We start from the raw sequence: 13,853 nt of genomic DNA on the forward strand, positions 1-13,853 counted from the left end.
GGCACAGCACACCCGTCACATAATGTAGGTGATCTCACCAGTACAATCCACTCAGTTTCTTTCACATGTCAGCAAAATGAATAATACTAATGTTTTGCAAAGCCCTAACAGGTTTGTACTTAAAACATCACTGAGACATACACTAGCAAGAGGACAATAATGACTACAGAGAACCACTGCTGGAAAAAAACCCAAAACAATCAAATACAAGAAGTACCACACACAAGACTTGCTGTAACCAGCCACTCAGTGCCCAGTGGAAGTCAGAAGATTGCTGGCTCTCTAGTTCACACAAACTCTACCAACAGAGAAGCCTTAGAATAATGTTGTTTCAAGTCACAAGAGACAAAAGTACTCACAATTTTGCACTGTTTTATGAGTATTTAAGAAATATCCAGGTATAAAGAAACCAACTTACCCTCCTGGATTATTTAAGTTTTTTGAGAGAAAAATCCTTTTCAACAGGATGTGTAACACTCATTATTTGTCCTGACTTTTATTCCTCTTACAAGGGATACTGAAACCAAAATATTTGGAACACCTACACAAATTAGAACTCCAATCAAAACATTTATTAAGGAATATATATAGGAAGATGATTCCAAAATTAATGGAAGCACATAAGCCAATAAAACTGCATCATAGCATACTTTATGATCATGCTACTGAAGTGTTACACAGTAGATTCAATCAAGCTCAAATCTGTTGGTTTTTACACTTCCCCACTCTTTCAGCAAAACTGTGCTCTGATCAAAAGAAAGCCTATAAATACTGTCAATCAATTTGACAGCTGAAGTCTTAATTTTAACACTGTGGGACACTGAAGGAATTAGTGAAAGGTCCCCAATGTGCTTGAAGCCCTGCTGTGTGAGCAGGGGCTGGGAAGCAGCTCCTCAGGTGCAGGTGGAGTGTGAAGCAGAGTGGAGCACACAAGCACAAAATGTCTGCAGGCTCCTTGGGTGGACTGTGGTGCTGGCAGTGACAGAGCCAGGGCTGTCTGCAGCTCTGCTGCTTATCAGGGCTAACAAATGTGAGACACTGTGCTTAGATCTGCTTTCCAGACCACTTCTCAGCAGGTAACACCACTTCTTAATTTCACTTCCAAGAATAGTACTTCTCTTTTTTGTAACTCACCTTTCTGGGTGGTTTGCTGTTCTTCCCCTCAGTGTAAAAAGAAACACACTGAGCTCAGAGTCCCACAGCCACAGGACAGAGTTGCTAGAGCTTGACCTCACTGACCTTCAGCACTCTAATAAACTTAAATATTTGAATTTATTAAGTACTAGAAATCTAGAGAATTCTCTAAGCCTTACTCACTTTAGGTACTCAAATAACCATATCTAGTTTTTGCTATTTTCTTGGCATTACTTTTCCCCAGTGGCTAGACCCCCCCCCTTTGTAATCTCAAAGCAATTTGTTTAGGCAAAAGACTTTTATTTTTAAAAAAATTTCTTTTACTGAAAAGAAAGCAATTAATTAATGAAAGTACAGCCTAAACATGAATGCTATGGAAATCCAGACAAAGAAGTCAGAATAATATCTCAAGAATCATCTACAGATCACAGATTTTTTCCCCAAAAACACCAGAACAGGAACTGATACTAATGATACTTATGAAAGACTATTCTGAAGTCAAGTAAATTAGCCTTATTACCAATCTGAAATATATTTTTAAAATGGAGTTACTACCTCCATTCTGCACTTTTAATTGCCTTACCTGGCATTCCATGGACAAGGTCTCCACACAGCACAAAGAACTTGGGTTTAGGGCTTAGTTTATTAACAGCCTGCACTGCTTGCTCTGCTAATTTAATTTCTACTGCCCATTCATCATCTCCATTCTCAGTGTCTCCATGTGTCCAAGCTTTCGTCAGTCCAAACTGAGGATCTGCTCCTTGGATGAAGTAGAAGGGCCCCTTCCATTGGTACTCAGCATCTAAGAAGAAAAAAGAGGAAAAAAACCCCAGTAGAGACACTTAAAGGAGAATGAAAGCTTCCATGCATCATTAAATGGATTGTTCTTCACCTCAGTAGGTTGACACCACTCTAACACAAGTACAGAATTCTGTACTCATTCATACAGGGCAAATATAAAGGCAGAAATACAAAATTTTTCTCTACTGTGTAGTTGTAATAAATGAAAGTATATTAATCTAATTATACCACATAGTAATTACAGACTGATTAGAGGAGAAGTATGTGAAGAATTCAGCAAATAGTGCTGGAAATTACAAGACTACAACACAGCACAAGTGTATAACATTAGATTTCAGTTGACTCTTTTAAGATTCCAATTATTGCTTCTTTAATTAACAAGTTAAAACATACACAAGTTTCACATTTTATGGTTCCAGTAGACCTTTTCTTAAATTATTAAGGACTTAGATGGTTTCTGTTCTCATAGTTTCAAAGAAAACTTGGATGTAGCACATTGTTTGGAGTCAGAACTGAAACCGCTCCACAAGACCAAGGTCAGCAAACACTAAACCCAACATCATCAGAACCATCAGCAACATTGAAAATACAAATTTACTGTTGCCACAATTGCTAGAGCTATGCAAGAACTATGACACAAAGGTGAGAACTCAGAAACAAATTTCCATTGATTGAGTCAGCGTAGGCAGAGAGTAAGACCGAATCTGTACTGGTACCATTTTTTGTATATCTTTTTCTCCAGTATTGTAATACCAAGTACAACAAATAAAGAGTGATATATATGACTACAAGCCCTATTGGGAAAAAAAAAATCTCAACACTGGGCAAATAAAACAACAGTTGGCTACAAATTTAAAACAAAAATGGGTTTCCTACACTTATGTCTCAAGCTGGAACTGACGTACAAACCCAAGTACACTGTGGTTTCTCCAGCTGTCTATATGCATTCATTTGCAACCTGAATATTTTAGTTTTGACAGCTCTATTTGGCTTAATACATTTACTGTTATTGGAGGTTTTCAAACAGCATTTAAACTGTTAAAAACTCACTGACTACATCCACCTATAGCCATTCATCTTTTGAATCTAAAAAGAAAAGACACAAATTATCTAAAATTAAAATATAATCCATAAATATATTCTCATATGATGTCAGTCTGATCTGAAATTCATTTTGAGGCAAAACTGGTTTTCTAGTAACAGTAAAGAAGTAGCATGTCCAACACATGGATGTACTTTCAATTTCCATCCACAAGCTCTAGAACTGACGCTTCACACCTTTCAAGAAGGAGACTGTGTTTCTTTCAAGGAAGGTTAGAAAACAGAGGCCAGAATTCATCTCTTGCACCATGGATATGGATAGGCTGGAGTGAGGGATGAGGAATGTAGGCAACTCCCGGAAGCTGCTTGTAATTGTCATCTGTTGCTATGGCATCAGATCTTTTTGCCAAATGAAAGCTTCTGCACTTTAGTTAAACTAACATTTCATTTCTAAACAAAATTATTTATATACCAGCACTGACTTACTCTAAATAATAATCGCATCTTTTATAGACAGAAACTTCTAGCCACTCATTGACTTTTAATTCTGAAATAAAATTTACTTTTCAAGTTACACAACTGTTCAGAGAAGTGAAATGATCCATCTATCCATGAGTTTGCAGTAGAAGCCTTATGGAACCAGCTGAATGCCACAAAGTAATTTAGGTTTTTATTTTATGACTTACATGAAAAAATACAATTGTCATAAAAGCAGCTAACATGATGCAGTAAAGGCACCGTTTGTGAAGAGAAATCAACTTACAGTTTTTACAGGTGGAAAGCTATAGGAAAAAAATCAGCTAAGGAAGCCTGCATCAGAAACCTTTTATGACCCCTACAAAATGAAAATGAAAAATGGGAATGTCTGAAACAGGAACTTGGTTTGAAGGAGTGGCACAATTTAATCATTAAATGGGGAAAAAAGATCAAACCTTTGAACAATATGACAGGACTACTAATACCTGTCCCTCTTCCAGCAACTTGATAGACAGTACTGATAAATCAATGCTGAGCAAAATCTACTTCTTTTGTGTTGTTTAATCTGAAGCCAGTATTTTTACCATAGTAGCCTAAGTAAAATATAGTTACATTTGTTTATTTTTACAGAGACTACTTAGAAAAAAGAGCTACCATTTGTTTTTGAAGACTGTGTTTCAAGTATGAACAGACTGTGTTATCCTTTCAGAGCCCCAGCAATGGTGGGTGGTGGCCACAGGCAGCTGGAGCACTTGGAGCAGTCCTGGCTGGGTGGCACAGGCAACAGGGCTGGCCCAGGTCCCAAGGACCTTCAGACAGAACCTCCCAACATAGACAGGTCTGGCAAACAGACAATGTACAGTCAGGGAGCAGGTGGGAAAGCCACTTATTAGAATAACTAGGGGTTATTCTAATAAATGTTTCAGGGATATTTTATTTTCCTGACTCATATTCATGCCAATGCAGTAACTCTCTAGGTTTCAAGCACCTGAGCGTTTCTAAGACTGTGCACAGATGCTTTGGTTTGAGTGGGTGAGTGATGGTCATGTGAGGCAAAGAGAGAGACTGATAAGATGAATTTCAAAAGAGAAGTTCAGTACACAGACAGAATCAAGAAATGGCAGAAGAAAGGAGAAACAGAAGATGCAGGGGTGGAGGTGGTGAAGAGTGGGGAGAAAAGGAAGGAGATAGGAGGTGAAAAAAGAAAGCAACTGAAAATGATGCAAAGGTATATGCTATATTCTCCTGTAGGAAAGAAAAAGATAAAATGAAGAAAGTGAAGCAGGGATATCAGAAGAGAGCCAGGAATCAGGACTGCATAAATAACATTTGCTTAAAATGTTAGTTTAATTAACTGGTCTTAGTCAAATAATTCAGTCAATATCTGTGGTTTTCAATAACTCATCAAATAGTTACAAAAATAACAGCAAGGTTGAATAAATATTTTCCACCTTTGTCTTGTTATTTGATCACTTCAACCAGAAACACATAAAACAAATAACCCTAGTACTTACTAGTACTTAAACCAAATTCCATCAGCTTATTACTTATCAGTTGGTACTCACTGATTTTGTTTCCCATCAAACAAAAATACATGGGAACAAAATAATATAAGGACATAGTTTAAACTTACAATGTAACTTTTTACTTAAAATCAGGAATGTGTTTTAATTACTGCAAAGTGATGTAAATATAAGAACAGAATATCATGAGGGGAGTTGTATAAGTACAACACTGGTGCGAACTTGCACCTGGCACCAATCTGAAGCCTCTTCTGAATGCAGCTCATCCAGGAGGTAATTCTTGAAGTGCCCTCACTGGTCTGTCTTCAGAGTTGCTTTTGCAAGTTTCTCCTCATCTATGCAAGCCATGACACCAGTCCAGCTAAAGTTTCAAGCGTTGCTACTAGTGCAATTTCACTAATTCTGCTGAAGACCTCAGGACCAGGTCTGCAGGACTGCCCTTCCAACAAACCAATATGATAAGAGGGTGGCAACAAGAAACAGCTGGGAAAAGCATCTTCCACTACCACAGATGGATCCAGAAGTCTTCTGCCTTACAGTGAAATGGTTTATCAATGACCCTGTTCAGATCATTATTCTGTACCCTTCTTTTCTCTTTCACCTGCTGCTTGTTGGCACCCACAGAACAGACACTGTGGGCAAGCAAATGAACCTTGTCTGCCCTGTAAGTCAGGCCCCACAAGCCCCTTCCTCTGGTCTTTGCACTGCATCTCAAGAACGATGCTCAAGGAGATCATTTCGCTCCCATGCTGGGGGCCTGCCCAAGTCTGGCAGAGGGGAACTAACAAACACCACTGGCCACAAGTGGTGGGAGGGCCAACAGCTGCTTTTGCAGCAATCCTTTAGTCATGATCCAGTTCCCAGCTGCTACTCCTGAAGGTTTCAGTTAAATAACATGTACAACACATATCATCCCTTCAAACGCAGCAAATGACTTCTGTGGGAATAACAGTAAAGGCATCCTTCTCACTAGGAGTATGAATTTTCAAGCCTTTAGATGAGCAATGTAGCTGTATTAGATGAAGTGCATGCTAGGTAAAGCAGCAGATTTTTAGGATTAGGATTCAACTAATAATTTTTTCTGTCTTCTCCCTTCCATCGCAAAATTGAATGAAGCTGAGAATGCCTGAAAACTGGCTCTTCATCCCTATAGACATTGGAGCTGTTTGCAATTTTCAGAATTTGCCATAACAGTAAGAAAACACAAATGCAGAGAAAGGTTGACAGACTTCTCCAATAACCGATCTATATATGGTTTCCATTTTTGAAGGACAAACTATGCCTGTGGAGCTGCTCTTACAAACCAAGCAACAGAAAACTCCTATTTCAAATCAGTTTTGGTTCCAGACCTCCTTAAAAGCACAGCTGATCGCCACAGAAGAAGTCCAACTTCCGAACATGTTGTTATGCCTCAGTTTCAATAGCTTCCTACTCTTTTTCTGCTCCCGTGCATGCCAAAGTACAGATAGAGGATCAATGCAATGTATTTTTAGTAGCATTGGCTGAAAAACAGTGCCAGCTTCTAATTTTATCCAAGGATTAATTCTGTGAAGGACCAAGGAAGTCAGCAGCAACTCACCAGGCAAAACCTCAGCCATGTATTGTGATCACAGGCAAAATGACACTTCAAGGACTTAGGTGGGATTTCAGCCGAATCTCCCAACTTCTAAAGGACAATAGCTAATCTCTTGCTGTGCCTTCATCTCTTCCCCTTTTGCTTTTCCTAGTTTCATCTTTCTTTTCTTTCCCTATCTCCAAGGATCACAACCACAACTATTGAGAATGCTCACAGAAACCACTGGCCTCTGACAGGCATGTAGTACCAGGGATTTCCAGTAGTTCCCTGGTGGGATTTTTTATAAGTACATTGGTTGGGTTCAACAATATATTGGTGTTCTTCCTCTACACTCTGCAGAATTTAATGGAAACAGATTTGCCATGGAAAGTTACTCCTATCCATAATCTCTCTTTAGACACTATGGTGTCAGAGCAGTCTGGACACGGACACATCTCCAGTGCCTGCTCAGTCCATCATGGATAGTAACAAATACACAAATGGCCTCATTGCTACGTTGGGTTTGACACAGAAATCAATACCACTTCTCTGAAAAGCAGAGCACAGCAGAAATACGAACATGGTTCCCTGCCCTGAGTTGTCTCTGCCTACAAAGTGTACCAGTGACTTTTTCTGGGTAAAATTGAAAAGGAAGCACAACCTTGGTTTTCCAAAGCAGCTCTATACAGGAAGAGAAATGGAGTCTCTTATGAGAAGTCAGTGTGTATACATCATAGACAACACAAACAGCAACAATTTGTTCCCATTACTCTCAGTCCTGAAATAGCCTGAAAACTAATAAAGGATTTGCACTACATTCTTAATAATTCCTTGTTATGTATTAAAATATTATCAATAGATATGGCTTAGAAAACTGATCATTTTTGTATGTCCAAATACAAAAGATTTCAGTCTAAAGAAATGTGCACGTTATTCAGCTGTTTTTATCCATGTGTACCCAGGAGTTTACCAAAGATACGACTACTAAAAGTTCTGCTGAAATGACCAAGGCAACCTACCATGAATTATACAATTTTAAGTACCAGGAAAAAAAAAACCAACTTCAAAACAGGTATTAAAATACATTTTCAGAGAGAAAATAAAACCTTTTAAAGAGTAATTATTCTAGAAATTATAGACTACAAAAATACTGTCAGTAGAAACACTAAATGACAGAATATGGTTTCTCAAATAAATGAGACAGTGCTACTGTTATCAAAAGACATACTTTTTAAACTTCTTAGATAACCATCAAGGTAAGAAATGCCCCCTCAGATACAGTTTATTTGTACTGAGGGCTAAAGAAGCTAAAATTCTAGTCATGCCTTATGCCCACTCCCAAATTTAACATGTAAACTCATTACAAAAACTTTACAGCCCAGAACTGTAGGTGTGAAGGGGGGTGGCTTGCATAATGACAAGGTGAAGTCACAGAAAGTTTCTCAAAACCCACATAAAAATTTCCCTAATTCATATGAGAGTTGGAGACAGTACTGGGAATGGAATATGCAAGCTGGGAAGCAGTTCTGATCAGTGCTCAAAAATATTACTGAAGAGCTCTAGAACAGTAATCATAATGTGCCAAGATCCAACACTCTTCTGAAAGTAAGAAATCAACTGCGGTTGTATTTAATTTCAAAGGAAGGCGAATTATATATAATTATGATGCTTTTAAAAAGTGCAAAAATCCTTGAAGGCAGCATGGAAACTATTCAAAGACACTATCCCAGAGGCTCAGACCATATGCACAGCATTTACTAAGGACTTCAGAAAGACCAAAAAGAATCCAGACTGTCAAAACTACTTAAGTAACAGCCATAAGGAGGCTAGCAAAAGCAGGACAGCAGCCTTTAAAAAGATAAAGCATTCAAAAAAACCCAAAAAACAAACAAACAGGAAAGATTTTATACACTGGGAAGGTTAGATACTAAAGTCCAAGTCAAGCTAAAAAAAAGTGAAGAACTGGAAACAGCATAAATCTGAGAACTAATAAAGCACTTTGTAGGGGAATCAGGAGCAGGTACCCTGCCAGACACTCACTAAGGTTAACAGATGTTCCAGACATGCAAGATGCACTCAAAAATAAAGGCTAAAAAGAAGGTACATGTTTGTACCCACTTGTATTGTGAGGGAACTTGTGAAGATCTAAGGTGATAATTCCTCCTGACAGCACATCACATCTGCCTCAAATCAAAATACCAGTAGATAATTCAACAAATAGACATAAGCACTAACAAACCACTCAGATTAGGTGGCATCCATAGGCCTTTCCAGAAGTGAAAACCAGTCAACTTCTGGGGAGTTATCCTTAAAACTGCCCTTACACCAAAGGAACAGAGAGGCAGCCACTATTACATCTACATCTAAAGGGGTTTCCTGAACAGTCTGGTAACAACTGACTGCAAAAGTGGCATCTCTACAGACAAGTGATAGAAATGCTAACCAAGACAGCAGCTCCTGTGTTTACTGATTCTTCAGAAAGAGTAATCAACAGCTTTTACAGGGACATGGGAGATCCACTTGATCCCATCTCCAAGAGGCTTCTAACAGTTACTCACCAAGCCAAGCTGCCTGCAAATATGAAATTAAGTCCTTGCATGAATAGAAAACTGGTAAGAAAGATATAAATGGACAAGACACCTAGATTCCACCTGGATCTGTTCTGGGACCTATATACTGCTCAAAAAACTCAAAACAATCTGTCACAGCAACTGAACAGTGAGGAAGTGGAATTTGCTAAAATTAAGCCATTTGGCAGCATGAGAATCAGGCCTGGTTGTGAAGAGCTGAGGACAGACTTCCCATGCAGTGACTTCAAAATAGGATGAACTTTGTGCAAAAACAGTGCAGCATAGTCCACATGGGAAAAACACCACCAACTTCATAGGAGTTTTACCAAGTGCTACCAAGAAGTTACCTCAATATTCAAAAATGGCAAAAAACCAGAGATTGGAAAGGAACAGAGAACAAAGCAAAATGAAAATATGAGAAGTAACTGAATAAACTTTGACAGTATGTAAAAGATTGGTAAGGGAGGCATGACAGAGGAACACAAAATCACACGTGGAACTGAGACTGTGAGGATGCAATACTGGCTTTGGAACCATCAACTAAAACTAGCAAAAGACAGGCTCAAATAGACACTTCTCAACCAGTTAAAATGGCAGAACCATCACTTGTTTAGTTACTTGAAAAAAGTTTTCTACCACTTTTCACAGAAATTCTTTGTACAGCATGCTACTGACATACTCGGGACAAAAAAAAACCAAACCAAAACACAAACAAACAAACAAAACCTAAAGCAAAATAACCCCCTGACTTCTGGAGAGAAGTGGTGAAGACAGCACTTACCCAAATATATGGTCCTGTTTCTTCACTCAAATACTAATAGAAGGAGTAGACAGCTGAAGCAAAATTTCACATGGGTAGAAAAGAGATAGTTTATTTTAGAAAGTAAAGCCAAACCATACAAAGGTCTCCTGCCAATAATGTTTTTATTTATACACTGTTTACTACTGTGCCTCATTGATTATATGGATAATTTCAATCATAATGGATAATTTTAATCTCTCACCTCAAGCTCTTCATTCACATGTCCCACATCAAGGGCAGATGAGAGCAGGTTACAGGTATAACCTCCAAGTTATGTAAAAGCAGACTGAACAAATTACCAGCAAGGAAGAGGGTGTGGAAGAGGGACTTTACAGAAAGGGTAGTAAGAAAAAAAGGAAATTTAGCTCTCAATAGTGGCTTTCAAATTTTAAAAGGAAACTGTGCCAAGCCATAGCAGTGGCAGTACATGCTTTATGTGGATAAATGTTTAACAGAAGTGAAACCTTAAGACTGAGAAAAGCAACAAAACAGAGATAACTGATTTTCCTCTTAGACCGCATGAAAACTTGCCTCAGTTTAAACACTCCTTGGTTCTCTTTTTTTTCCCCCTATCATTTGGTTATTAAAATGTTGTGTTGAACTTTAGCCTCTTAAGAAAGACCCAAGTAAATTATTTACAAAAAATATTGCATCTGAGGATGGTGGCTGGACTATGACAGCCAAATGAATCTGAACAAGATTAAAAACAACCAACTGCTAAGAAAAATCTTAAGTAATATTTAAAGAATTCCAAACAAGGACACTTCAGGAGAAAGAAGCACACCTGAAAAAGAGATTCCCAAACGATGTTTTCTTCCATGTTTAAGGAATTTTTCAAGGAGTTAGATACAGCTTTTATTCAGAAGTTTTTACACTGCTGTTGAACACTCCTTTTGTCAAAATTTCACTATACAGTTGATTTAACTAGATGGCTTGTCTGCCATCTGTCCCCTCAGCAAATGCTAGGCATTCTGTTCCAAACCACCCAGACCATCTGCAATTAATAGGTTGCCAGAACGGCTGTATACATATACTTCACATGCTCTGAGTTGGTGATTTTTCTTTATTTGGCAACAAGCAAAGCCAAATATTTCCAGTGCAACCCAAGAAAAGACCACAAAAATTGTTGGGATGGAACAGCCTTGCTGATCCCACCAAACCAATACAACTTGAAATTCATAAATACAGAGAAATAAAAGACCTTCTATGCGTGGCCATAGGAAATGATGTCTTAAACACAGCTGTGTCCCTGAAAAACCCAGGCACACCGTAGAACCTCCATCCTTGGGAGAATTTTACAGCCAAGTAACGTGTTCAATGTGCTCTTCTGTGTCCAGCACAAGCGAGAACCAGCAGAACAGGCGGCTCCACCTCTGGCTCGGCCTCGTCCCCCGGCCCACCAGGCAGGTGTGGGGAGCCCTCTGTCCCGGCTGCTGAGCCCGGGGCCCGCAGTGCTGCCCCTGACCTGGGGAAGGGCCAGGGGGGCCCGCAGTGCTGCCCCTGACCTGGGGAAGGGCCAGGGGGGCCCGCAGTGCTGCCCCTGACCTGGGGAAGGGCCAGGGGGGCCCGCAGTGCTGCCCCTGACCTGGGGAAGGGCCAGGGCAGCACCTGCGGTACTGACCCGCACCCCGGGGAAAGCAGCATCGTACCAAGCTGTGAACCACCCTAGGGCTGCTTCTCCTCTGAGCACCATCCCCAGTGACCCAGCGGTACCTGCTAGGTCACCCCTACAGGTACAGAAACAGGGCAGCACACTCATATAGGCTATGACACTGCTGAGGCATGTTAAGTAGCACGGACACGTCAAGCATTTTAAAACGAATCCGGTGCTGGACACTGCTGGCATCTTCACGGGACCCGGACCGTGGGGACAAATCTGGGCACCGAGGGGACAGAGGGGCGGCCGCAGCCCCGCGTCCGTCCGCCCTTTGCCCCCCGCATCCCCGCCACGGGCTCGCCGGCACACGGCCCAGGCCCGCCGCTCCCCGCCTCCCCGTCCCCGCTGGCGGCTCCTCCCGCCGCCGCCGCCGCCGCCAGGGAAGCCCGGGGCCTCCCTCACACGCCCCTCCCGCTCTCAGCGCGGCGGGGAACAGCCCGCAGGCGATGTCGCGGCTCGGCCGGCGCTCCCCGTACCTGGGCGGAAGGCGGTCAGAGTCCTGCCGCGGGCCCTCAGGAACATGTCCCCCGCCGCCGCCGCCGCCATCGCCCCGGCCCGCGCGGCCGCTGCCACCGCCGGGCCCGGCCGCCGAGGGGGCGGCACCGCCAACGCCGGGGGCGGCGCCTGGCGCGGGCGGGAGGCCGGGGAGGCCCCGCGGGCCCGGGAGCGGCGGCCCCGCTGGAGGCGCCGGGGGCTGGAGTGAGGGGGCGGCGGGGAGAGGGCCGGGCGGCTCCGGGGCGAGCCCTGGGATGAGCCCCGGGATGGCCCCGGGATAGCCCCCGGAGCGGGCGGTGCTGTGGGGCGGCTCCTGGCCATGTGCGGGGGGCGGCTTCGAGCGGAACCTGCCCCGGAGATGCGCCGGCTTTGAAATGAATTATAATAAAGTCATAGATTATATCATTTTCAGCTTGTTCCTAACCTGCGAACTGAAGTAACCCCGTGTCTAAAGAGGCATTGGCAGGCTTCATTTTGTTCCTTCATGGGTTGTTCTTCTCGTCAGGTTTCCTCAGTGTCTAAACGTGCTCCTGAAGTTCGGTATCACCAGCAACTACTGTCTGAAAAACAAAAGTCATGCAGAAAAGGCAGAGAAAGCAAAGGCCCGGTGTGTTCCTGCTGTCAGTGCCCAGCTCGGCCTGCCCTGCCCGGGCACGGAGTGGGGCCCAGCCATCCCTGTTCCTGTCACAACCAGCCTACACAGGGAAGTGATGGCTGAAATAGATGGGTGACCCTTACAGGGCAATGTTTTCTTCATCTCTTCTCACCGAGAATCCATTTTTGACCCAGCCATGCGGGAACAATACGGTTGCAGTTTCCCAGCTGAGCAGCCGGGACCCCATTATTCTGCGTGGTGCAACATGCAGAGTTCTGAGTGTGAAATTCATCCTGTGAAATCTGCAGCGACGTGCCAGGTAAGGTAAATGTTGTCAGCTAAAAGGCATTCCCTATGGCTAGATGGCTTTTCCATCTGTAAAATGTGGGCATTACCCACAAGTAAAAACAGCTTCTTCAGTTGTAAACTGCTTGGTGATCATTACATGGAAACTGCTAGGGGAAGTCTTTTTTATTAAGTAGTTTTTGTCAATTCCCCTCTTTATGAGGCAGCATGTGGTATATTAAGCAAATAAAAACTAAAGTGCATTTTTAAGTCTCAGTTGCAGTCTATCTAAATATCCCGACACCATCATAAGGAAGAGGTGATCACAGTCTCATGGTGGAACTGCTCATGATAATATAAGAGCAGTTGGCTCAGTCATGCAAAGAAATTTTTTACCTTTTCTGTTTCTTTTCCATTTTCTTCTCATCTGCTTAATAGGGCTGAGCAGCTATAAACCAGAATATATGACTGCTGCATGACTTCAGCTAAACTCAGGATTAATTCTGCAAGTGAAACAACATCAAGATCAGGCCAAAAAATGTAGGTTATTTTGGCAAGGCAGTATAGTGTGGTTCTGGAGCACAAGGACATGAGATTGTGATCAGCACCTGAATTACCTTTGTTTTAACCTGGGTGTGTTGCTAAAGGCAACCATGTTTCTTGTCAAGTTATGCATGCCTGAAAGATTGAATCAGACCTGGCAGAGACGGGGATTGTAAAATCTTCTAGATTTATCTATGTCTGTAATTTCACAGCTCTTTTTTTTTTTTTCTAGACATGTATAGGATGCTCTCCTCTACAAAATTCTGCTGTCACTACTGCATTTGATGTCTTTGCAGGATGGGTCATGGATGAGCCTCAGGATGCTCAACTCTTTCTAGGTGAGGATGATGGTGAGTGTGCAGCCTGCCTGTGTTA

General features: G+C 42.0%; 1 protein-coding gene across 1 annotated transcript in view; it reads right to left on the reverse strand.

Moving 5' to 3' along the window:
* Positions 1 to 12,142, reverse strand: part of CPPED1 (calcineurin like phosphoesterase domain containing 1) — a 38,102-nt gene extending 25,960 nt beyond the window's left edge. Inside the window, exons 1-2 of the mRNA XM_083872919.1 lie at positions 12,037 to 12,142; positions 1,718 to 1,936 (exon numbers count right to left, since the gene is read on the reverse strand). Coding sequence (XP_083729045.1) covers positions 1,718 to 1,936; positions 12,037 to 12,106 — 289 coding nt within the window. The 5' untranslated portion in view covers positions 12,107 to 12,142. The remainder of the gene's footprint in view (positions 1 to 1,717; positions 1,937 to 12,036) is intronic.
* Between the last annotated feature and the right edge of the window lie 1,711 nt (positions 12,143 to 13,853).

This window comes from Zosterops lateralis (genome assembly GCF_965231275.1).
Source record: "Zosterops lateralis genome assembly, chromosome: 15".
NCBI classification, from domain to species: domain Eukaryota; kingdom Metazoa; phylum Chordata; class Aves; order Passeriformes; family Zosteropidae; genus Zosterops; species Zosterops lateralis.